The 25,463-nt window shown below is 36.4% G+C and overlaps 1 protein-coding gene across 1 annotated transcript; it reads left to right on the top strand.

Moving 5' to 3' along the window:
- The first annotated feature begins 11,377 nt into the window (after positions 1-11,377).
- LOC148554055 (uncharacterized) lies at positions 11,378-12,077 on the top strand. Its single transcript, XM_088492790.1, has 2 exons — positions 11,378-11,739; positions 11,963-12,077. Exons 1-2 carry the CDS (start codon positions 11,378-11,380, stop codon positions 12,075-12,077), a joined length of 477 nt encoding a protein of 158 aa, XP_088348916.1.
- The last annotated feature ends 13,386 nt before the right edge of the window (positions 12,078-25,463 follow it).

Here is a 25,463-nt window from a genome sequence, read left to right as displayed (position 1 = left end):
AAAATTGAGGAGCAAATGGTATTTCTATACATTCATTTTGTTGGATTAAAACTTGTTTCTAATTACTATGTTACCCCTACTTTTATTTGAAATTACAAAAGTACCCCTAACCCTAAGATTCAAAAATGAAACCCTAGCTCCCTCAAACCCAAGCAGCTGCAGCTGCTGCCCCTCTCTACTCTAAACACACACCCAGCCACCTGAAGAGCGAAAGAACGAGACAGAAAGGGAAGTGGGGTGAGGGATACACGGAGAAGGAAGGAAGGAAGAGGGGAGGGAGGAGCGTCGCCGGTGCGTCGGGCTTCACCACCGTCGTCGCGCCACCTTGCAGACCGCAGTCAGAGTTGTGTCGCGCAGAGGAGAGGAGAAGAGGAACTCACCGCGTCACCGTCACCCACGGAGCTGCGAACTGCGCCCAGTTGCCGTCGGGGTCACCGCGCCGTTGTCCTTGCCAGCTCCGAACGAGAAGCATGATGGAGCTCCGTTTCTGCTTCCCTGGTCCGCCGTGAGTGAGCGACGTTGGGAGAGAGAGAAAGAGTCGCTGTGGAGCCACGAGCTGCGCCGGTCGCCACCGCGTCGCGTCGGAGAGGAAGGCTCAGACCGAACACCACTGGGAGAGAGCAAGACGCGCGCGGGTGGGTGAAGTCGCCGCTGTCACCACCATTGCCGTGAGTGGGGGGTCGTTGCCATCGCCCTGCACGCTGGTGCCGTGCACCACATCGCCGGAGGGCCAGAACGCGATGGAGGAGAAGCCCACCTTCGCCACTGCCTTTCATTGCCGCCTACCTCTGCTTCTACTGACCTGCTGCTCTGTGGTGCTTGGCTGGCACTTCTGATGCTGTCGCCAGAGTTCTGAGGCCACCGGAACCACCGTCGGAGCTTCTGGCTATTTCTGCCGTCGCCGGAAAAGTTGCCGGTAAGAGTTTTAATTGAGGTTTCTGCCTTTTTGGATTTCGAGAAGGTTTTAATGCTGCACGATTTTTATAGTTGATCCACCAAAGCTTCTGGCTGCCGCCGGAGCTGTTGCCGGGCTGGTTCGAAATCACAGCTGCCTCATTGCGTTACTTCGGTAAGAAATTATGTTTCGAATAATTTCGCGTTAGTATTCTGTTGTGTTTGGTTAATGAATATGAGTCTTGGTAACGTGGGATCAAGTCATGATTATTATATGTTGCAATTAGTGTTGCTTTGGTTATTGCGAAAGTGGCTGGGAGCTGAGGTTTTGGTTGCCGTCAGTTCGAGTTGAGGCGAAAAGGACTCTATGAGACGTTGGGTTATGAATTTGTGTTTTGAGGTAGGGGCGCTTTCCAAAAACTATATTTATATATTTGAATTATTACATATGGATACTGATGTGAGAGAATGTGTATTTGGTGATTGTATCGGCCTTATGTATGGCTTGAATTGCCTTGGTTGATTATGAACGTCTGTTGGTTGAATTGTTGTGTGGTTTTGTGAAACGAAATGCTTTTCAAGTTGATTCTTTTAAAGCTTTGAGATCGAGTTTAATCCGTTGAGAATTGATTCGAGTTAATTTTTTTGAGAATGTGAAAAATAGAATCCACTCTTGAATTCAGCCTGGCTTGCTTTAAATGATCTGATTTTTGATACATGGTTGTTACTGAACCGTTTCCTTGAAACTTTAGAAATGAGTTTATTCGGCTGATAATGATTTGATTTTGAAACGGTTTTCTTGAAATATGGTATTGAGATTGACTGTTGGATTTTGGCTTGCCTTTGAATTGATTTTGGATTTTGGGCTATTGAAAAAGGATTGTGGAATGGTTTAGTTGGGACCCGAACTGGGTGGCAAAGTCCAAGTTTTAGGGGATGTGCTGTCGAAATTTCTATAAAATCCGAGTCTTTATTGAAATGTTGTCTGGAAAATGATGAGTTAAAGACTTTTACTATTTTATTTGAATTATCAAGAAAAGGATGATTCATGCTTTCAAAATGAGTTAGTAACGAGGAAATTGTGATTTAGTCTTGCTTCTTAAGAAAGGCATTATATCTCTTTCAGGAGAAAGTTATTTAGATGAAACTTGTGTTTTAAAGCTGTTTGAATGTGAAAAGGGTTTATGCCTTTGAATTTGACTTGGGGGTTTCAATTAAAGAAGTTTCAATGACTTTGAAAGAACCTGAATGTCTATTGACAAGTTTCATTTTGAAATGTTTTGAGAAAGGTTTTCAGTACTCTTTGAATTCTAAATTTTTGCAAGACTAAAACAATTTTGAACAGTTGAAACGCTATAGAATTTATCATGGGGGTTGAAGCTGGTTTTGCCAAAGTAAAGGAAATGGCTTTGAAAGAAGTAAATGATTACGTGACTCAGTTTGGCTTAGATCCTATTTTATTACTCAAATCAGAAAGCCAAGGTTTTAATGATTTTAAATGAATTTGGCGAAATGAGTTATGCTATTCTCCCCTAAGGACTTGGGACTCTGCCGAGGAACTTTTGTTACAAAAATCCCATTGTTGGATGGGTGATTTTGAATGTTTCAAAAGGAATCTTTAACTTTCCATGGTTTTGGAAGTTTTGGAAAGAGGAAGCCGAGAGTGGCTTGTTTTAAAAAGGGAATTTTCCTTGAGTAAAAGTGGCTTATGAGCCTGAGATAATTTGAGAAATGAGATCTTTAAAGCCAAGGCTGAAAAGAGTTGAAACTTGATTTCAAAGTGAAATGATTTGGGAAAAAGTGATTTATGGCTTAAATGCCGATTTTATGAATTGATGATGTTGAATGTGGAAGTGCTGTTTCGTTGTGAGCCGGAATGGTTGTGTATGATTATAAATATTGGTTGGTTCTGGATTGAACCGTGAGCCGGATGGCTGAGATGGATGTTGATCCATGGATGAGATTGAATGCATGTATATGCTGAATCATTGATAAATGTGAATGTTGCACTTCCACTATCGGAGATAAGAGTTTTCCTGGGAGAAAGCAGTGGCTAGCCACCACATGCTCCAAGTTGAGACTCGAAGCTCTTTTGACCCTATGTCGTCAGGGTGGCCGGGCACTGTGAAAGCCCCGGATGAGCTCACTCCCATAAATATTCACCAGTGAGGGTGATGGGTATGGATCATAATTATGATAAAGTTTATATTGAGTATAACTCGAGTTGGGGAGACACGACAGAGGAACAGTCCAATGGTTAGCTACCAGGACTTGTCGAGTTGGCTCTATAACCGACAGATGATATCATCAGCCACTAGGAACAGGCATGCATCATATGCATTTATGTGACATTGTTTGGGTGTGCATATTGTACTTGGTTTGCCTTTGTGACTATTTGAGATTATCTGCTACTTGCTCTACTTGATGTAATTGTTTGATTGTGCTTGAACCTCCTATCTATGTTTGCAACTGGGACTCTGTTGGATTGTGGTGATTGGTTGTTGTTGGATTGCTTGGGCCTAGGGCCGTGGTTGAAATGAGATGGACCGATGGTTGGTTTCGGTTTTGTGTTTCTGATTTTGAATAGTATGAAAGGCTATTTTTGGTTTAGCATAGATAAACCTTTTGAAAGGCTTTCGAAATATTGTTTTAAATGAACAGTTTCCTCTTTTAGAAAATGATTTCAGATTTTCTCTTTTACTGTAAACCGTTATTTTTGAAAAGAGGCATAAGTCAGTTATTAATCACTGGTACGGTTTATCTTCACGTATCCTATTACAGTAATTCCCAAAAACCCTCTACTGAGAACCCTTTCGAGGATGATGTTCTCACCCCCCTACATTTTTCCCCTTTCATGATATGGGCGCAGAAGTCACGAAGAGTTTATTTAGTTGTTGTTGAGATAATTTGTATTGCTTTAGATTATGGTTTATTGTACCCTCGCCTTTGTCTGGTATATTCTGTAAGAGGGATAGGAATTGTATTGGTTAATGCTTGTAAAGTTATTTATATATATTTATGTATATATATATGGATGTACTCTTTATGAGTTGTGGTAAGTTGTATGGTATTTATGGATGTACGTTATTGAACGAAAGTATTTTTGGGAGCGGTATTGCGGTTTAAAGTTTTTAAACAGGCTCATATTTTTAGTATTAAATAGTATAAGAGTCGTCGTAATGTCCGAGCTATCAGAGTTGCGTAGCCGAAAGCGTGAGCTTTGCTAGTTAGGGTGTTATATTATGGTATCAGAGCAGTCCTTCCTGTAGAGCCTGAGGAATGGACCGACTATACTTTAGTTGCATACTCTGAGTGTTTGTCATGCATTAGATCTTGTCAAATGACGAGAATTAGATCTTTGTGCACATGATGATCTATTGATTAACGCTGTTAGTCTTGCATTGCATAATTCTTGATATTAAGTTTGGCTGGCTTAATACTAGTGAATTATGTATATGAAAGCACTAATGGGTTATCATAGATGTTATACGAGTTTTGAGTAAAGCGAATCGTGGGTTTTGGGAATGATGGGAACTATTTCTCGAGGCTATTCAGTTGTGTGTCTTGAATTTTGTTCGAGTCAACCTGTTCTTTCACGTCCTAACTTGAAGTTCTTGTTTGCTAATCCTCTTGAAAAGTAGTTTGATTTTCCAACTCTATTCCTCTATTCATATGCATTCTTGTTTGATCTTAAGTGCATATGCTTGTTTGAAATCCTTGTTGTATCTATCTTTCTCTATTTGAGTTCCTCTTTATTAATGTATCCTTTGATATGGCTTTGAACTTGTCCTAATGCACTGTGCATTTTACTCTGGATTCCGAGTCCACTCTTAGAGGAATTGTTGATTCAGTTTTTTCTCTTATTTAACGGTGATCACAGCCAATTTTGAGATTTTATAAATTGCTGTTGATTAGATATATACTTTTCTATATATGAAACTTTGAGATTACTTATACAGTTTAACAACTATTTCTTTCTAATACCTCGCCTGTACTTTTACTGGTTTACGAAATTGCACATACTTTAAAAGTAAATTGGCTTTCTAGTAATTCTACTATAACTCCAATGCACATCTTCAATTGATTTTGTATTTGGGTATTTTTCAGAATTTTGGAAAGAAAGAATTTTTCGCTTTTACTCCGGTTGAGTTTCGTTTGGTAAACTTCGCTTAACTTATTTTGAATTGAGTTTGATTTAGCCGACTACATGGTTTATGCTATTGTTCTTTTGAAAATGTTGGACTCATGGATTTCATCTTATGAACGGACTAAAGTCGCTCTTAAGCCTTCCATCTCCATGAATGTCATGCTTGACCTTGTTGTTAACTAATCTTTTACCTCTTGTGAACATTATCATTGATCTTGGTTTGTCCTCTCTTGTGAATCTCATTCTTATGTGAGTTAGTTTGATTCGTTTCAAATTAGTGCATCGTTTATCCTCTCATTGTCTTACAAGAGTTTTTAGTCAAAGATTTATCCTTGAGAAATCACTAATGATTGAATTGTCTTTTTCTATGACTTTTGTATTCTTTAGGATCAATTTAAAACCTGTTTGATGTTTCGAGCCTAGTGGATCTTGTTTTAACTATCTTGATTTAAGATCCTTTCTTGTATGGCTTGACTCCTTTTCAAGTACATCCTAATCTTCTTGAATATTATTGTGACATGGTGATTTCATGTATACTTTTGGAGTCTTATTTTGAATTTTATAAAGCAGATTGAATTCTCTTTGAAAAAGTTCCAAATCGAACTTATTTTTCAGTTGCTTGGTTATAATTGAAACCATTGTTTAATTTTTGACAAAATTGTTTTAAAGTTGACATGCGCTAGTTTAAATGAGGTTTTGGAAAGTTTCCTTGTTTAGTGAAAACCGGTTCGTTTGTAACGCCCCACTTATTTCCTTTACCAAATTGTAAGCAAATTTTTATCTCGGAATTTATTTTCTAAAGAGAGCTTAATTTTCTCTTTCGTCCTTGCTATGAATGTTATACACGCTTATTTGAATATGGACTTTGAGAATTTTTGAGCAAGCATTTGATTTTTCTTCCGAGTTTTATGATTACTTTTGGCTAGGCTGTGTACCTAACTACCTTTCTAAAATATTTGAGAGAAATATTTTTTCTCTTAGCCAAACTTGTGTGCATTTTGTTTTTAAAACTCTACATGATCTACTTCAACATGAAATTGTATTGAAGTAAAGCCACATTTATGCTTTTGCTACTCTCTTGAAGAATGTTTGTTGCTCAACTTTTCTTCTAGACTGCAAAGTGGTTTTTTCGCAAGTTTTCGACTATTTCATGAACAATGTATTCGAAAGTATTTGTAATCGTACTCTTGAGTTATGTGAGCTTTGTCTTGGTTTTGAGATATTCTTTTCTGTAAACCTCCCACTTCTTTGACTCAACTTGAATTTGTTTCGAACTAAGGTGCTGATTTTCTCCTTATTGATCTTATTGGATTTCTTCGATTCAAGGGTTATCTTTGAAGTTGTCAACTGAATTGTGTCTAGAAAACTTCATTGCTTGAGCATCCTTGTTTATCTGGAATTGGATACATTCTCTCAAATCTATGAGTACTACCCTTGACATTTGACTCTCCTTTCTAAATCTTGTATCCTTCTTAGTAGACTCGAGAATTGTTCTGATATCACGTGCAACTTGTAGACGTAGTAGCGCGATGCGTTAGTTCTTTAAGACGTGATATGTGTGTATGGAAGGTGAAGCGGTAGGTGTAAAACGTTATGAGTTGTGGGTGTTCTGTTCCTTGCGAACAGATTTGCGGTTGTTAGGCTTATGATTGGCTATGAGGTTGTAAAATGATTGGTGGAGTTGGAAAATTGAAGTTCTGAAGTGGGAACAAGAATTGTCAGTGAATGTTATGCCGTTGTTTAAATACCAACATGCTTTGCAGCCTTTTACCACACTAATTACCACTTTGCTTTGTGAACGCCTATCTTGATTTGCACCCTATTTTGGCACCTCAAGTTTTTGTAAAGCTTTGAGATCATATGACCTTGTGCATTAAGTCTATCTTGTAACCTTTGCTTTGCAATCACACTCCTACCTTTGTATCATTATGCAAACGACCATCCAAGTATTTGAAAAACCATATATATGTTTATATGATGAGATATTTTTGCTTCTTCCTTAAATGTGTTCAAGGGTGAACTGTTATGAAATTTCTTTCGTCTTGTATCAATTTTCGAGGGCGAAAATTTTTATAAGGTGGGTAGAATGTAAGACCCAGAGCTTTTGAAAAAGGGCTATCATTAGCTAATTTCAAATTCAGTATTTCTGTAGCCTTAATTTCAGAAATCATTTTATTAAAGATAATTAAGGCAAGTTTTGATTTATTGAATTTGAGATGAGTTATGATTATTATCCAATTTTACAATTATTGGATTATTTTCTATATTTGAATCATAAAGTTGTTAGTTATGAAATAATAAGAATCTTATATGATTTGGATTGAATGATTGATATTTTTTAAATATTAGTACTGCTATTTTGGAAAATGAAGAAATTAAATATATTACTTCTAATTATTTGGTTGGGACATTTTATTGAAAATAATTTGTAAAATTGAGGAGCAAATGGTATTTCTATACATTCATTTTGTTGGATTAAAACTTGTTCCTAATTACTATGTTACCCCTACTTTTATTTGAAATTACAAAAGTACCCCTAACCCTAAGTTTCAAAAATGAAACCCTAGCTCCCTCAAACCCAAGCAGCCACAGCTGTTGCCCCTCTCTACTCTAAACACACACCCAGCCACCTGAAGAGGGAAAGAACGAGACAGAAAGGGAAGTGGGGGTGAGGGATACACGGAGAAGGAAGGAAGGAAGAGGGGAGGGAGGAGTGTCACCGGTGCATCGGGCTTCACCACCATCATTGCGCCGCCTTGGAGACCGCAGTCAAAGTTGTGTCATGCAGAGGAGAGGAAAAGAGGAACTCACCGCGTCTCCATCACCCACGGAGCTGCGAACTGCGCCCAGTTGCCGTCGGGGTCACCGCGTCGTTGTCCTTGCCAGCTCCGAACGAGAAGCACGATGGAGCTCCGTTTCTGCTTCCCTGGTCTGTTGTGAGTGAGTGACTTTGGGAGAGAGAGAGAGAGAGTCGCTGTGGAGCCACGAGCTACGCCGGTCGCCACCGCGTCGCGTCGGAGAGGAAGGCTCAGACCGAACGCCGCTGGGAGAGAGGAAGACGCGCGCGGGTAGGTGAAGCCGCCGCTGTCACCGTCGTTGCCGTGAGTGGGGGGTCGTTGTCATCGCCCTGCACATCGGCGCCGTACACCACATCGCCGGAGGGCCAGAATGCGATGGAGGAGAAGTCCACCTTCGCCACTGCCTTTCACTGCTGCCTACCTCTGCCTCTACTGACCTGCTGCTCTGCGGTGCTTCGCTGGCGCTTCTGATGCTGTCGCAGGAGTTCTGAGGCCACTGGAACCACCGCCGGAGCTTCTGGCTATTTTTGCCGTCGCCGGAAAAGTTGTCGGTAAGGGTTTTAATTGAGGTTTCTACCTTTTTGGATTTCGAGAAGGTTTTAATGCTGTGCGATTTTTATAGTTGATCCACCGAAGCTTCTGGCTGCCGCCGGAGCTGTTGCCGGGCCGGTTCAAAATCACAGCTGCCTCAATGCGTTACTTCGGTAAGAAATTATGTTTCGAATATCTCGCATTAGTATTCTGTTGTGTTTGGTTAATGAATATGAGTCTTGGTAACGTGGGATCGAGTCCTGATTATTATATGTTGCGATTAGTGGTGCTTTGGTTATTGTGAAAGTGGTTGGGAGCTGAGGTTTTGGTTGCCATCAGTTCGAGTTGAGGCGAAAAGGATTTTGTGAGACGTTGGGTTATGGATTTGCGTTTTGAGGTAGGGGCGCTTTCCAAAACTATATTTATATATTGGAATTATTACATATGGATACTGATGTGAGAGAATGTGTATTTGGTGATTTTATCGGCCTTATGTATGGCTTGAATTGCCTTAGTTGATTATGAACGTCTGTTGGTTGAATTGTTGTGTGGTTTTGTGAAACGAAATGCTTTTCAAGTTGATTCTTTTAAAGCTTTGAGATCGAATTTAATCCGTTGAGAATTGATTCGAGTTAATTTTATTGAGAATGTGAGAAAATAGAATCCACTCTTGAATTCAGCCTGGCTTGCTTTAAATGATCTGATTTTTGATACATGGTTGTTACTGAACTGTTTCCTTGAAACTTTAGAAATGAGTTTATTCGGCTGATAATGATTTGATTTTGAAACGGTTTTCTTGAAATATGGTATTGAGATTGACTGTTGGATTTTGGCTTGCCTTTGAATTGATTTTGGATTTTGGGCTGTTGGAAAAGGATTGTGGAATGGTTTAGTTGGGACCCGAACCGGGTGGCAAAGTCCATGTTTTAGGGGAGGTGCTGCCGAAATTTCTATAAAATCCGAGTCTTTATTGAAATGTTGTCTGGAAAATGATGAGTTAAAGACTTTTACTATTTTATTTGAATTATCAAGAAAAGGATGATTCATGCACTACAAGAGAAAAGGTCTGTCGGCACACTTTTTTTTGCCACGCTTTTAAAGCGTGCCTAAAAGTGGTCGGTGGGTACGCTTTTACGAGGGTGGCCACTGATTTGTGATTTGGCCACACTTTTTTTTGCCACGCTTGAAAAATGTGACCATAGAGGGAAATCGGCACGCTTTTACAAGGGTGGCCACTTATTTAAAATTTGGCCACGCTTTCTTATTGCCACGCTTGTAAAGCGTACCCATAGAGAGAAATCGGCACGCTTTAAAAACGTGACTAATTTTTTTGTAACAGTCACATTTTTTAAGCGTGCCCATATACTGTGTTTATATAGGCACCCTACAAAAACGTACCGATAGAGTGCCACCCTATTTTTTACGCACTTCACTTTTTTCTAAGTTAACTTTTAACCTATAGAAGTTGTAACTGCTCATACACTTCACTTTTATTTCCAAATTCATTTTTAACCTAGAAGATAACCTAAAAGCAAGCCGTCGCACCCAGCAAGCCATCGCACTAAGTTCATCACTGCCTATCGCCAAGACCGTCGCACCACACAGCTCGCCGTCATGTTCATCTAACCCTCACACCCAGCCCTTCATCTAGCCCTCACACCCATCCCTCTCTCTGTCGCACCCAACCCTGCACCATCAACGATCTCCCGCGCCCAGCTGTTTCTCGACGGTCTCTCGCACCCAACCGTCGCACCATCGACGCAACCCTCGTTAGATTTGGAACCCTCCATCGGTGCTACTCCGTCCATGCACCATTAGTGGTCTCTGTCTCGGCGTGCCCTCCTACTCTCTCAGTGGTCTCTGTCTTGCAAACCCTTGTTGGATTCGAAACCTCAATCGTTGCTCACTCTATTTCGCAAACCCTCAATCGCCGCTCCTCCCTTCGTGGTTCAGCACCCGTCACGTTGCCGTCTCCCTCTCTGAAGTCGTCGCGCCGCCGTCTCCCTCTCCCTCACTCGTCGCACCTCCGTCAGCCATGTTCAACGTTCACAATGCCGTGGTAAATTATTTGGTCAATTTTTTCCTTGATCTGATTATTTGATTTTTGAATTTGATTTTCTTGGTTCTTTATTTTTTTTATTTTTCTAAATTTCTATTTTTTGTTCTAATATGATCTGTGGTTTAGGGTTTTTTTTTTCTCTAAACTTCTTGACATTTGGTTCTGTTCTGCTGTAGCTGTGGTAGTGCTCAGCTACTGATATGTGGTGCTCATTCTTTGAGTTCATTCTTTGCTGAATCTTGTTTGGCAGAGAATACCTCTAGATTTTTTGCAAGGTGGCAAATTTAGAGCAGCAGCAGATAATTACATTAGGCCTCCCCTAACTAAGGTATTCAAGTTTCTTTTTAGCTTCAAATTATGCCTCACTCAGGTTTTTCGAAGTTGATTGTGATTTCTTTCTTTTGTATTCTCTCCAGGGAGTTCCATCTCTTTTCTCTGATCTTTCGTCTTTGTATAATCACCCTGGGAAGGTCAGCTTTATCCCTTACATTTCTATAACTGAAAAACTATGAGATATTTGATTGTATTTTTTCTTCCATCATGTTATCTAATGGAAGAAGATAAGCTTCCTATGGGTTCTGATTGTTCTTTTTATTCTTTTGAACTTTGTTCAGGCAGACATTTTGGAATAACTTATTCTTGTATTTTTTCACAGCGCTCTTCAAGCTAAGGTATATTAAAGATCAGATAGCGAAGTAGGCAGCTTAATTGCTTCAGTGAATATAGGTTTTAAAGGCTAGCTAGTAATTAATTACTACTGTATATATAGATAGAGAGTGGTCACTACTACAGCCTGTATGTTCTTGTTTAATTATTTGTTTTTAGTTGTGTGTATATTTAAATGTTTGCATCCTTGTTTTGGTTTTCAGAGGTAATTTAGTAAAGGAGGAATTCAAGAAATTATTGTAGCATTTATACTGAGCATCGCATCTGCTAAAATAAATAAATATGTCAAAGAGATTTGAGATTCATCAAGAGAATAATGAAGGAAGTGGCGGCAAGAGTAGTAATGATAATGAGGGTGAGGAAAATTCATTTGACATGAATGAAGGAGCGGCTATGAGTGATGATGAGGAATTGGAAGAAGAGAATAATAATGAAGCAAAGGAGGAGGAGGAGGATAACAATGAAGAAGGGAATTCAGCAAACCCAAGTTGCAGCAGCACAACATCAAGAGAAGGGAAGAGAGGGAGTGGTGTGAGACAATATGTGAGATCAAAGATGCTAAGGCTTCGTTGGACTCCTAATCTTCATCTCTCCTTTGTCCATGCTGTTCAGAGGCTTGGAGGTCAAGAAAGTAAGTCAAGAAAGTAATTCCACTCTCAAACAGTTGTAAGACTACACTTCAATTTGACTTGGGAGGAGTTCAATTTGATAAAATGGTCTGTTTCAATCTTTTTTTAAGTGATTCTTCTGTCTTGTGTCTATCCTTTGAGTATGCTACTATTGTAGGTTCCTTATATTACAATTGCTTTGACGGATTCTAAACTTAGTGCGGAAGGGGCGTAAAGAACTTTTTGATTGGTTATCTAGGCAACTTTCTGTGCAAAGCAGTTTTGCTGAAGCTGCACAACTTCTGAAGCCAGCCTCTGCTGCAATGATAGTAAATTTTGGACATTCATGGACCAATTCTAGCTTTAGTTCTTGAGAAGTTGAAACCATATGGAGGCCTTCAAGGTAGGGTTTTGTATCATAGCTCATTCTTAATCCACTTTGTTGCTCAGGGTTAATGATTAACATGAGTATTCTTATGTTTATTTTCTTTCCCATGCAATATTTGTGCTTAGAATCATTTGAGTCTGCTAAGACAGTTTCAGTGGGCGCATCAAAAGGTGTTCAAAGGCTGGGAAATTAACAAGTTTTGAATTTGGATTAGTTCTGCAAACACTTCTGCCAATGCTTTAAACTCTGCTTTAGTGGAACTACGACTGACAGTGGTTTGTTTTCTACATTCCAGAAAACCATATTCGATCCATAGTAAACACAATATCCAGTAGTTGAAAAGAAATTTAGATCATTTAGATCTCCAAGTTCTTTTAATAGAAAAGTTGAATGTAATTTGTTTAAAATAGTTTGTATCGTAGTAGAATTACTTTCACTGACAAGCATATCAACAACATAAATAAATATATAAATAATTGAAGTAGTTGTAAAATGTGTGAAGAGGAAAGGATTTGATTTTGTGCTCATAAATCCAAAAGATTGTAAGGTGGCAGTAATGGTTAGATACCAAGCTCTAAGAGCTTATTTCAAACCATATATTGCCTTGTTTAGTTTGCAAACAAGGTTTGAATTTGAGTAAACAAAACTAGGGAGTTGAGACATGTAAATAGTCTCGGTTAGATTTCCATTTAGAAAAGCATCATGAAAATTATACTGCTTCACTGCCCAAGCTTTTGATAAAGCTATGATTAAGATTATTCTAATAGTTACAGGTTTGATAATAGGTGAGAAAACCTTATCAAAATCCACACCTGCTGTTTGTGTATATCTACAAGCAACTAACCTTGCTTTATGCCTAAGAATGTTTGAGTTTGTGTTGGTTGATTGCTTTTAAGATTTGTTTGACTTCCTAACTACTTGATTCATCATCTTGATAGCGGGCTGTTGCAACAAAGGGTGCTAGGTCTGAGCCTATCTCTGTCCAAGATATAGCGCTTCAGTCTCAAGCTTTATTAAATGTTAAGGATTCAAACAAGGAACTGCTAAGCTCTGTATACCATAATCTACATTAAATCTTCAAAAAGAGTTTATGGATGAACTGTCAACTGTGTTGCCTTACATGCAGGAAGATAGAGAAAGAATGGTGATTCGAAAGTTTAAGTTTGAGGACCCACGCATTGAGCAGATTCAAGATCTAGAGGTAAGTCCATTTTTAACCAATGACCATGTGTATATTTTCTGTGATTTTTGAATTGTAATAAACTACTCTGCAACATGCTTGTGATGCAGAGTGATATGATTAAGTACTTCAGAGAGTATTTATATAGGAGACTCTTAATTGATAACTTCTTGAGAAATAAAGAAATATGATTTTAATGAGATTATTACAATTTGTGCTCTTGGAGTAGCTGCCCGCTGGTAGTTCTGCCCCCTTCACAGCTTCCACGGTTTTGGAGATTTAAGCGAGACTATCAAGGTATCATAACTTTTTTCTAGGTTTCATTTGTATGTTAACTCAGTGCTGTGAATTTTGATGAGCTTTCAGATAACAGATGATGCATTAATGTATAGTGGTATTGGCTGTAATTGGACACTACCACCATATGGTTTGCCACTATTCTTCTTAGTGTGAAATTCCACTACTTAGTAATAGCTATATGTTTGTTGTATTTGTTGAAACCTCAGCTCAGACATCGAGTATTTTTCTTTTTTTTTTAATGTAACTGGTGTTTCAAGTTTGAACATGCTCAACTAGTGCCAACTTATATGCATCATTTGATTCATTATGGCTGCTTGCTATCGTTGCAGTCAATGCAATGTTTAAATTCCATTTGTCAATGTTTTATGTGATTTTAATGCATACTTTTCACTAATGCTTCCTTGATGCCGGCATGAATTTTTTTACATTAATTCAGTTAATGAAATGATTTAATGAGATGAGATGAAAATTTTCATTTGTTCACTTTGCTATTAGAAAAATGTACCTATATTTTTTATTTGGGAACCCAATGTATGAAATTTAAATCTGCCTTTAGCCTCTAATATTCTGAATTCTGATGCTATACCAAGTAATGAGAGTTAATATTAATATGTTCAGGTCAGAGGTGATGTCTAAACATATGACTCGGGTCTCGTTGCAGGTACGTATTATTATAAAAAGGAGGCTGCTAGTTTTGATTACTAAGTGACAAATTTGACATGGTTGAAATTAGTACTGATTTTGTAATTTGTTGTATAGTTCTCATGCATACAGGTTACTGTTGCTCAACAGCTTCTCCACCTCCAACAGCTATACAAGAGTTGCGGACAACCATTCGTGTGCTACAAATTAGTCCGGATGTTGTTTAGGAATTAGATTAGAATTTTTATAACATAGAATTGTAATTTTTTTAAATGTTTATTTTGGAATTTGAATTTATTTTTTTTAAATATTTTATTCATGTTTTATCATGTACATAATTCATATAAATCAATGGAAGATTGATTTTTTAGTATTATATTTTATTTGAAAGATTAACTTATTAGTATTTCTATTTTTCTTATTTTTCTTTTTTTTATTTGAAAAAGGATTAGGCCACGCTTTTGAAGTGTAACGACAAGTTTTTAATTTTTGGCACGTGGCTGTATATCCATCTTTCGGCACGTTTTAAAAGCGTGGCTGTATATTCATCTTTCGGCACGCTTTAAAAACGTGGCTATAGGGTTATACATACAGTCACGCTTTTAAGCGTACCAATAGATGAAAGCGTGGCAAAAAGTAAAGCGTACCAATAGATCAAGAAAAGCGTGCCGATAGATCAACCGGCACGCTGGCAGATGTGACCCTTTCAAAAGCGTGCCAATAGCTCAAAAAGCGTGGCGAAAGGCTATCGGTACGCTTTTTTGCACCTTTCGGTACGCTTTAAAAGCGTGGCAAAAAGCTTATTTTCTTGTAGTGATGCTTTCAAAATGAGTTAGTAAAGAGGAAATTGTGATTTAGTCTTGCTTATTAAGAAAGGCATTGTATCTCTTTCAGGAGAAAGTTATTTAGATGAAACTTGTGTTTTAAAGCTGTTTGAATGTGAAAAGGGTTTATGTCTTTGAATTTGACTTGGAGGTTTCAATTAAAGAAGTTTCAATGACTTTGAAAGAACCTGAATGTCTATTGACAAGTTTCATTTTGAAATATTTTGAGAAAGGTTTTTCAGTACTCTTTGAATTATGAATTTTTGCAAGACTAAAACAATTTTGAACAGTTGAAACGCTGTAGAATTTATCATGGGGTTGAAGCTGGTTTTGCCTAAGTAAAGGAAACGGCTTTGAAAGAAGTAAATGATTACGTGACTCGGTTTGGCTTAGATCCTATTTTATTACTCAAATCGGAAAGCCAATATTTTAATGATTTTAAATGAATTTGGCGAAATGAGTTATGCTATTCTCCCCTAAGGACTTGGGACTCTTCCGAGGAACTTTTGTTACAAAAATCCCATTGTTGGATGGGTGATTTTGAATGTTTCAAAAGGAATCTTTAACTTTCCATGGTTTTGGAAGTTTTGGAAAGAGGAAGCCGATAGTGGCTTGTTTTAAAAAGGGAATTTTCCTTGAGTAAAAGTGGCTTATGAGCCTGAGATAATTTGAGAAATGAGATCTTTAAAGCCAAGGCTGAAAAGAGTTGAAACTTGATTTCAAAGTGAAATGATTTGGGAAAAAGTGATTTATGGCTTAAATGCCGATTTTATGAATTGATGATGTTGAATGTGGAAGTGCTGTTTTGTTGTGAGCCAGAATGGCTGTGTATGATTATAAATATTGGTTGGTTCTGGATTGAACCGTGAGCCGGAATGGATGTGTATGATATGAATATTGGCTAGTTCTGGACTGAACCGTGAGCCGGATGGCTGAGATGGATGTTGATCCATGGATGAGATTGAATGCATGTATATGCTGAATCATTGATAAATGTGAATGTTGCACTTTCACTATCGGAGATAAGAGTTTCCCTGGGAGAAAGAAGTGGCTAGCCACCACGTGCTCCAAGTTGAGACTCGAAGCTCTTTTGACCCTATGTCGTTAGGGTGGCCGGGCACTGTGAAAGCCCCGGATGAGCTCACCCCATAAATATTCACCAGTGAGGGTGATGGATATGGATCATGATTATGATCAAGTTTATATTGAGTATAACTCGAGTTGGAAAGACACGACAGAGGGACAGTCCAATGGTTAGCTACCAGGACTTGTCGGGTTGGCTCTATAACCGACAGATGATATCATCAGCCACTAGGAACAGGCATGCATCATATGCATTTATGTGACATTGTTTGGGTGTGCATATTGTACTTAGTTTGCCTTTGTGACTATTTGAGATTATCAACTACTTGCTCTACTTGCTGTAACTGTTTGTTTGTGCTTGAACCTCCTATCTGTGTTTGCAACTGGGACTCTGTTGGATTGTGGTGATTGGTTGTTGTTGGATTGTTTGGGCCTAGGGCCGTGGTTGAAATGAGATGGACCGATGGTTGGTTTCGGTTTTGTGTTTCTGATTTGGAATAGTATGAAAGGCTATTTTTGGTTTAGCGTAGATAAACCTTTTGAAAGGCTTTCGAAATATTGTTTTAAATGAACAGTTTCCTCTTTCAGAAAAGGATTTCAGATTTTCTCTTTTACTATAAACCGTTATTTTTTAAAATCGGCATAAGTCAGTTATTAATCACTGGTACGGTTTATCTTCACGTATCCTATTACAATAATTCCCCAAAACCCTCTACTGAGAACCCTTTCGAAGATGATGTTCTCACCCCCCTACATTTTTCCCTTTCAGGATATGGGTGCAGAAGTCACGAAGAGTTTATTTAGTTGTTGTTGAGATAATTTGTATTGCTTTAGATTATGGTTTATTGTACCCTCGCCTTTGTCTGGATATATTCTGTAAGAGGGATAGGAATTGTATTGGTTAATATTTGTAAAGTTATTTATATATATTTATGTATATATATATGGATGTACTCTTTATGAGTTGTCGTAAGTTGTATGATATTTATGGATGTACGTTATCGAGCGAAAGTATTTTTGGGAGCGGTATTGCGGTTTAAAGTTTTTAAACAGGCTCATATTTTTAGTATTAAATAGTATAAGAGTCGTCGTAATGTCCGAGCTATCAGAGTTGCGCAGCCGGAAGCATGAGCTTTGCTAGTTAGGGTGTTACACAGATGGTATCAGAGGCAGAACCCGGATCGATGTGCCAGCGAGGGCGCTGGGCTCCCTTAGATGGGTGGATTGTAAGGTCCCACATCGGTTGGGGAAGGGAATGAAGCATGCCTTATAAGAGTGTAGATAACTCTTCCTAACATGACGCGTTTTGACGAGTGAGTGTGGGGGGTTTCGGCTATCATCCCTATCGTCAAAGGCAAAATCGTAAGGCCTTATGTGCCAAAGCGGACAATATTGTGCTAGTGGGTGATCTGTGCTATTTCAGCTCGCGGGGAAGGTGGATCCCCCAATCCCCCAATCCTGGTTCTCTTAGCGTGGTGGAGAGTGAAGCCATTGTACGGTGAGACTCCTGCCTCCAACAAATCGTCGTCAACGGCAATTTGCCAGGTGAAGAGGTGTGGGCGAAAAACGACTTAGCGCTTGACCCATTTGTAGAACTTGTTGACGAGCTTTAGGTCCCATGAGAGATCAGAGCGGGTGAAGAAGTCCAGGTCGACGCTACTGTAGAAGCCATCGTTGATGGCATTGCTATCGCCGAGGACGTTGTCGCGGGCGTCAGAGGGAAGAAGAAGAGGTGGTGGTGTGCGGTGGCGGCAGATAAAGATGGAAGAAGAGGATTAACCTGATTATTTGATTTTAATTTTTTTTAATTTTATAAGAATACATTTATCCCAATAATTAAAATATATATATATATATATATATATATATATATATATATATATATATATATATATATTAATCAGTCTTTTAAAAAAGAGAAAATTCCACTTCTCTCTCTTGAGAGATGCTAAAATGATACTCTTCTCTCGTCTCTTTGTAAAATGTACATTCTCCTTCCTTATAACTTTTAAAAAACTTTATCTTTAATCCATTTTAAATTTTTTGTGTTAACTAATGTTAAATTTATCTATTTTTCAAGAAAAAATAAATTATTTTTTACAAAAATACCCTTTAGTAAAAATTTTATTTTTTTGTCATTAAATTTTGCTTACCAAAATACTCTTTAATAAATTATTTTTTATTGATTAAATTGTATTTTCTCAAAATATTTTTTAAAAAATTTAATAATTAAATTATTTTTTCTAAGATACCGTTCAATAATTTTTTAATTATTAAATTGTGATTTTATCAAAATTTTTGTTAACAATTATTTTTATATTTTACTATTAATTTTCTGATATCAATATATATTATTTTAACATTAAATAAAAAAATCTTGGTAAGATTATTTTCCGATATCAATATATATTAATTGTTGGATCCGGCTCCTCTAAAGTTATAGTGTCGTATTAGAGAAAAAAGTACACCATTAATCACCCTTAGATTAAGATAGTGTGGCTCACAAATAATAAATATTACAAATTTAAAGGTGATTAAAGCATCACTTTACTTCTTTACTAGCATTGTCACTTTAGATAATTTTTTTAATTGTTATACATATTAATAGTATATTGATATCGAAAAATTAATAGTAAAATATAAAAATAATTGTTAACGAAAATTTTAGTAAAATCACAATTTAATAATTAAAAAATTATTGAAGGGTATTTTAGAAAATAATTATTAATTTTTAAAAAAATATTTTAGTAAAAATATAATTTAATCAATAAAAAATAATTTATTAAAAATATTTTGGTAAGCAAAATTTAATAAAAAAAAATAAAATTTTTGCTAAAAGATATTTTTGTAAAAATAATTTATTTTTTCTTGAAAAATGGATAAAGTTAACATTAGTTAACTCAAAAAATTTAAAATGGATTGAAAAGGAGGTTTTTTAAAGTTATAAGGGAGAAGAATGTACATTTTATAAATAGAGGGAAGGGAAGTATCATTTTAGTATTTCATGAAAAATAATTTATTTTGAAATATATATTTTACAAATAAAGAGGAGAAAAGTATTATTTTAGCATCTTTTAAAAGAGGAAAATAAATTTTTTTTTAAAAAATATTTAAAAGAGTATATTTATATTTTTATAATTAATAATAAGGATATTTTAGTATATCTAATAGTATAATATTTAAAAAAAAATTAAAACTAAATGATGACTAAGATAATATAATTTTTGTAGCAGTTTTTTATTCGTCTAATTTTTAGTCGTATCGATACATCTTAATTAATAATCATACTGAAGTAAACACCTTTTCTTTTTGGACAAAATCTATGCTACTTTATTTGAATTACCATATGTTATTCAATAATGAGATTTATCACTGGAAGTTGCTGTTATTGACTTGATGATAATTGATAAAAAAATGATGATAGGTCATCTAATAATTAACATATCACTGCACATGGATGTTTCTTTATTGTTGAAACGGATAAAGTATTGTTTTTTTTCTTCTGCTAATATTTAGGGTAAGTATGAAATTTATTTTTAATATTTAAATTGTCTTATTTAAATTTTTAATATTTTAAAATAATCTTAAGATTGTTCTTCTATTAATGATCCATTAATAAAGTTGATCATAGGATAATATTAAAACAATTTTAAAATTTTAGAAATTTCAATAGAACAAAAATATTAGAAACAAAAATAATATGTTATTTTAGAAGAATTACTACTAAAATTAATAAAATAAAAATAAATTTTAATAGAATAAATTATATTATAACTTTAAAATTTTTATTTATCATAAAATATTTGTAAAATGACTGATAGATAAACTTTAAAAAAAAAAGAAGATGAGACATATACAGTATAAATTATATTTTTATTTTTATTATACCGAAATTTTTTAATGTTTAATTTAAATAATTTTTATTTTTAATTTTAAAATAAATTTTAAATTTATCTTTCAATAATATCAAATATTTATGGTACATAATTATTTGATTAATTTTTAATAAAAAATATGTAAATTACTCTTAATCATATTATTTTCATTCTTTAAATAAATTTATATTTTAATTTTATTTTTAAAGATTTTTATTTATCATAGAATACTTACAAAATGACTAATAGACAAATTTCTAGAAAAAAAAAAGAACATGATATCGATACAATAAAATACAAATTATATATTTTTGTTTCTAATGTATCGAACATCTTTAATGCTTAATTTATTAAACTTTATTTTTAACTTTAAAAAAAATTTTAATTTTATCCTTCAATAATGTTAATTTTCTACTGTAGATAATTATTGAATTATTTTTTAATCACATTTAACTAAATTATTCTTAATCACATTACTTTCATTCTAAATAAATTTATTTTTTTAATTTTATTTTTAATCACATTATTTTCATTCTAAGTAAATTTATATTTGATTATGAGCAAGATCAAAAAATAAATTGAATAATTATCTATCATAAAAAATTGATATTATTAATAGATAAAATTAAAATTTATTTCAAATTTAAAAATAAAATTTATTTCAAATTTAAAAATAAAATTTAATTAAATTAAACATTCAAAAAGTTTTGTATATTAGAGAAAAAATATATAATTTATACATTATCATATATGTACTATGCTCTTTTTTTCTTTTTCGAAAATTTATCTTCTAGTAATTCTACAAGCATGAGTAAAAATTTTGAATTCGTAATGTAATTTATTCAATAAAAATTCACTATCATTTTACTTGATTTGGTAATTCTTCTAAAAGTAATGTATTTTTTTGCGCCAAACGTACGTTGTCATCCTATTTAAGTCTCTAAAGTTTTGAAATCGTTTCAATATTTTCCTACTGCCATTTCTGTTAATGGATAATTAAAGACAGAATGTAACACCCTACGACACAGAGCTTTACGCTTAAGCTTTAAAACAGAGGTGGTATGGTATTACGAGCTCTAAAATAATATATATATATATATATATATATATATATATATATATATATATATAATAGTATTTGAAAGAGAGTAATATATGAGGAGCCTTGGAAAACAGGTAAAACAAAATCATAAAATAAAAAGCCCAACGCTCAGAAAACGAGATTATTTACATGCTAAGAAACCTAAAGGTCAAGGTGTAATTAAACAAAAAGAGGGAATAAAGAGTCAAGGATACAGAATAACTAGCTCCTAACTCAGCCTGCGAAGCCAAGGCTGGCCGGAGAATATTTACATACATATATACGTATCCCAAAATACCCAAAATACAAAGATAAAACCTTAACCCTCCTTAAACCTCTAAGAGGGACAAAATAAACAAGTTTCTTGGAGAGAAAGCTAAGTACATATATACATAAACCGAATAACAAAAGAACCCAGAAACCACTCCGCTTCAGAAGTCCAGACGCCTAGTGAGGTGCCTCTCGACCTGCATCTGAAAATAACAACACAATATGGGCTGAGAACCTCCGGTTCTCAGCATGGTAAAGGTGCCACACACATAAGATATAAGGTCCTGAGAATGCCAGAGGCAATTCTAGAATGCCGACACTCAGATTATACAGCTTAATATACTAAACAGAAACCATAAAAAGGGTAGGTGTCTAGGGAAATCTAAACTTAACTTAAACTTAACCTTAACACTAAATCTGTCCACCTTTCCTCCGTTCCTCCATCTCCCATGATATTTCACAGACAGTCAAGCAGATAAAGACAAGCACAAGTAGAGTACAAGTTCTGCAGTTAACAATTATACATTTAGCATAGCAAGTACATTTAGGCACACCCAGGTAATGCACAAACAAGTAATTCAAACAATATGCATATGATGCATACATTCCCTATGGATGATGAGGCTCATCTGTCGGTTATCAAGCCAACCCGACAAGTCCGGTTTGCTAAACCATGGACTGTCCCCTGACGCGCATCCCCAAGAATCTATGCATAGCTTTTTCTCAAATATATATAAAATTGCTCAATGGGGTCAACCTTCCCGGGAATTTAGATTGCCCGGTCACATCTTACGTCGTAGGATCGACAGAGTATCGAGTGACGACCTGAAACACGTGGGGGCAAGCCACGGTACTTTACCCAAGAAAACTCGTATCTCAGATCAATTGAGTATATAATGCCAAAACAATATTCATAATCATTGTAATCTTTGCAAAATAATATCATGCATGCCATAATATCATATATACTCCAATTGTAATCATTTCCATATTTTCTTCACCACTTTTCCTACTTTACTTCACCCCCAAGTTATCTCAATTTTCTATCTCCATCTTAATACTAGATCTCATACTATGATTTGAGACTAAAAGGATGAAAATAGAGGTTTAGAAGTTTAAAATTCGGTTTAAAAACTCAAAATCTAGTTTTGCAGAAAATAGGGCCACGCATATGCGTGGGTCACCATTTTACTAAGTATAAAACCTGCAGATTCACCATTTTAAACCTCAAACTTCAAACGGCCTAAATTTCACGAACCTAATTTTCATACAAAATAAGTTTGAGATCATTTAGGGGTTTGGAAGTCAAGTTATGCTTCGCCGAAATTCGTCCAAAAACCAGATTTCACAAAAACTTCAAACCTCATTTTCATTTAAAGCCACTCTCAATTCAATACCAAACCTGCAAATCATTAACAAGTACCTCTTCCTCAACACCACAACAATCTCCATAATATACCATACCCCAAACCAACAATATCATACATACACTTCCCAAATACACCAACAAAATCATAATACACCAATTCAAGACTTATATATTCATATCCTCACGTCATTAATCATCAATTCATTAATTATCATTCAGTCAACAAGCCCCAAAATCAAAACATACTTCTTATCAAGTGCACTAAGCAATAAATATACACATACGTTCCCACCTATCCTATGATCACCTAGCCTAAGTTTTCACAGAATATTATATATTAAATACGCAAAACTTAAACCATACCTTAGCCGATTTCTACGTACTAGCGAAGGCAACCCACTTAGGCAAAAAGGGCAACGAGGGTCAGCACAACGTTAAGAAAAAAAAAAAAAACCCGGAGGAGCCTGCCGAAGATGAGGCCATTACGGCTCTCCTTTATGTGTCCTCCATGGGATAGCGTCATTTAAAGAATGAGGGTAAGCACAACGTTAAGAAAAAAAAAAAACCGGAGGAGCCTGCCGAAGATGAGGCCATTACGGCTCTCCTTTATGTGTCCTCCATGGGATAGTGTCATTTAAAGAACGAGGGTCAGCACAACGTAAAAAAAAAAACGGAAAAAAAACCGGAGGAGCCTGCCGAAGATGAGGACATTACGGCTCGTCTTTATGTGTTCTCCTCGGGATAGCGTCATTTAAAGAATGAGGGTCAGCACAACGTAAAAAAAAAAAAACCGGAGGAGCCTGCCGAAGATGAGGCCATTACGGCTCGACTTTATGTGTTCTCCTCGGGATAGCGTCATTTAAAGAATGAGGGTCAGCACAACGTAAAAAAAATGGGAAATAAACCGGAGGAGCCTGCCGAAGATGAGGCCATTACGGCTCGCCTTTAAGTGTCCTTCTCGGGATAGCGTCATTTAAAGAACGAGGGTCAGCACAACGTAAAAAAAAAAACCGAGAAAAAAATCGGAAAAAAAAAACCGGAGGAGCCTGCCGAAGCTGATGCCATTACGGCTCGCCTTTATGTGTCCTCCATGGGATAGCGTCATTTAAGGAACGAGGGTCAGCACAACGTAAAAAAAAAATGGGAAAAAAAAACGGGAAAAAAAACTAGAGGAGCCTGCCGAAGATGAGGCCATTACGGCTCGCCTTTATGTGTTCTCCTCGGGATAGCGTCATTTAAAGAATGAGGGTCAGCACAACGTAAAAAAAAAAAAAAAAAAAACGGAGGAGCCTGCCGAAGATGAGGCCATTACGGCTCGCCTTTATGTGTCCTCCTCGGGATAGCGTCATTTAAAGAATGAGAGTCAGCACAACATAAAAAAAAAAAAAACCCATAGAAAAAAACCGGACGAGCTTGCCGAAGATGAGGCCATTACGGCTCTCCTTTATGTGTCCTCCATGGGATAGCGTCATTGAAAGAACGAGGGTCAGCACAACGTTAAAAAAAAAAAAAACCGGAGGAGCCTGCCGAAGATGAGGCCATTACGGCTCTCCTTTATGTGTCCTCCATGGGATAGCGTCATTTAAAGAACGAGGGTCAGCACAACGTAAAAAAAAATGGAAAAAAAACCGGAGGAGCCTGCCGAAGATGAGGACATTATGGCTCGCCTTTATGTGTTCTCCTCGGGATAGCGTCATTTAAAAAATGAGGGTCAGCACAACGTAAAAAAAAAAAAAAAAACCGGAGGAGCCTGCCGAACATGAGGCCATTACGGCTCACCTTTATGTGTCCTCCTCGAGATAGCGTCATTTAAAGAATGAGAGTCAGCACAACGTAAAAAAAATAAAAAAAAAAACCCATAGAAAAAAACCGGAGGAGCCTGCCGAAGATGAGGCCATTACGGCTCACCTTTATGTGTCCTCCATGGGATAGCGTCATTTAAAGAACGAGGGTCAGCACAACAAAAAAAAAAAAACGAAAAAAAAACCGGAGGAGCCTGCCGAAGATGAGGCCATTACGGCTCGCCTTTATGTGTTCTCCTCGGGATAGCGTCATTTAAAGAATGAGGGTCAGCAAAACGTAAAAAAAAAAAAAAAAACGGAGGAGCCTGCCGAAGCTGAAGCCATTACGATTCGCCTTTATGTGTCCTCCATGGGATAGCGTCATTTAAAGAACGAGCTTCAGCACAACGTAAAAAAAAAAAAAGAAAAAAAAATCAGAGGAGCCTGCCAAAGATGAGGCCATTACGGCTCGCCTTTATGTGTCCTCCTCGGGATAGCGTCATTTAAAGAACGAGGGTCAGCAGAACGTAAAAAAAAAAAAAGAAAAGAAAAAAAAAACCGAGAAAAAAATCAGAAAAAAAAAACCGGAGGAGCCTGCCGAAGCTGAGGCCATTACGATTCGCCTTTATGTGTCCTCCATGGGATAGCGTCTTTTAATGAACGAGGGTCAGCACAACGTAAAAAAAAAAAAATCGGAGGAGCCTGCTGAAGATGAGGCCATTACGGCTCCCCTTTATGTGTTCTCCTCGGAATAGCGTCATTTAAAAAATGAGGGTCAGCACAACGTAAAAAAAAAAAAAAACCGGAGGAGCCTGCCGAAGATGAAGCCATTACGGCTCACCTTTATGTGTCCTCCTCGGGATAGCGTCATTTAAAGAATGAGAGTCAGCACAACGTAAAAAAAAATAAAAAAAAAAAACCCATAGAAAAAAACCGGAGGAGCCTGCCGAAGATGAGGCCATTACGG

This window comes from Arachis ipaensis, chromosome B7, assembly GCF_059453495.1.
Source record: "Arachis ipaensis isolate K30076 ecotype BB chromosome B7, ASM5945349v1, whole genome shotgun sequence".
Taxonomy (NCBI): Eukaryota; Viridiplantae; Streptophyta; class Magnoliopsida; order Fabales; family Fabaceae; genus Arachis; species Arachis ipaensis.
The sequence above is the reverse complement of the archived record's forward strand: the minus strand, read 5'-3'. Positions and strand labels throughout refer to the sequence as shown.

Bases quoted from the DNA above. Each gene is read 5' to 3' on its own strand.
- LOC148554055 (XM_088492790.1), top strand. From the start codon at position 11,378: ATGTCAAAGAGATTTGAGATTCATCAAGAGAATAATGAAGGAAGTGGC. The intron at 11,740-11,962 runs GTAATTCCACTC...TTGGTTATCTAG, and splicing joins CAAGAAAGTAAGTCAAGAAA to GCAACTTTCTGTGCAAAGCA.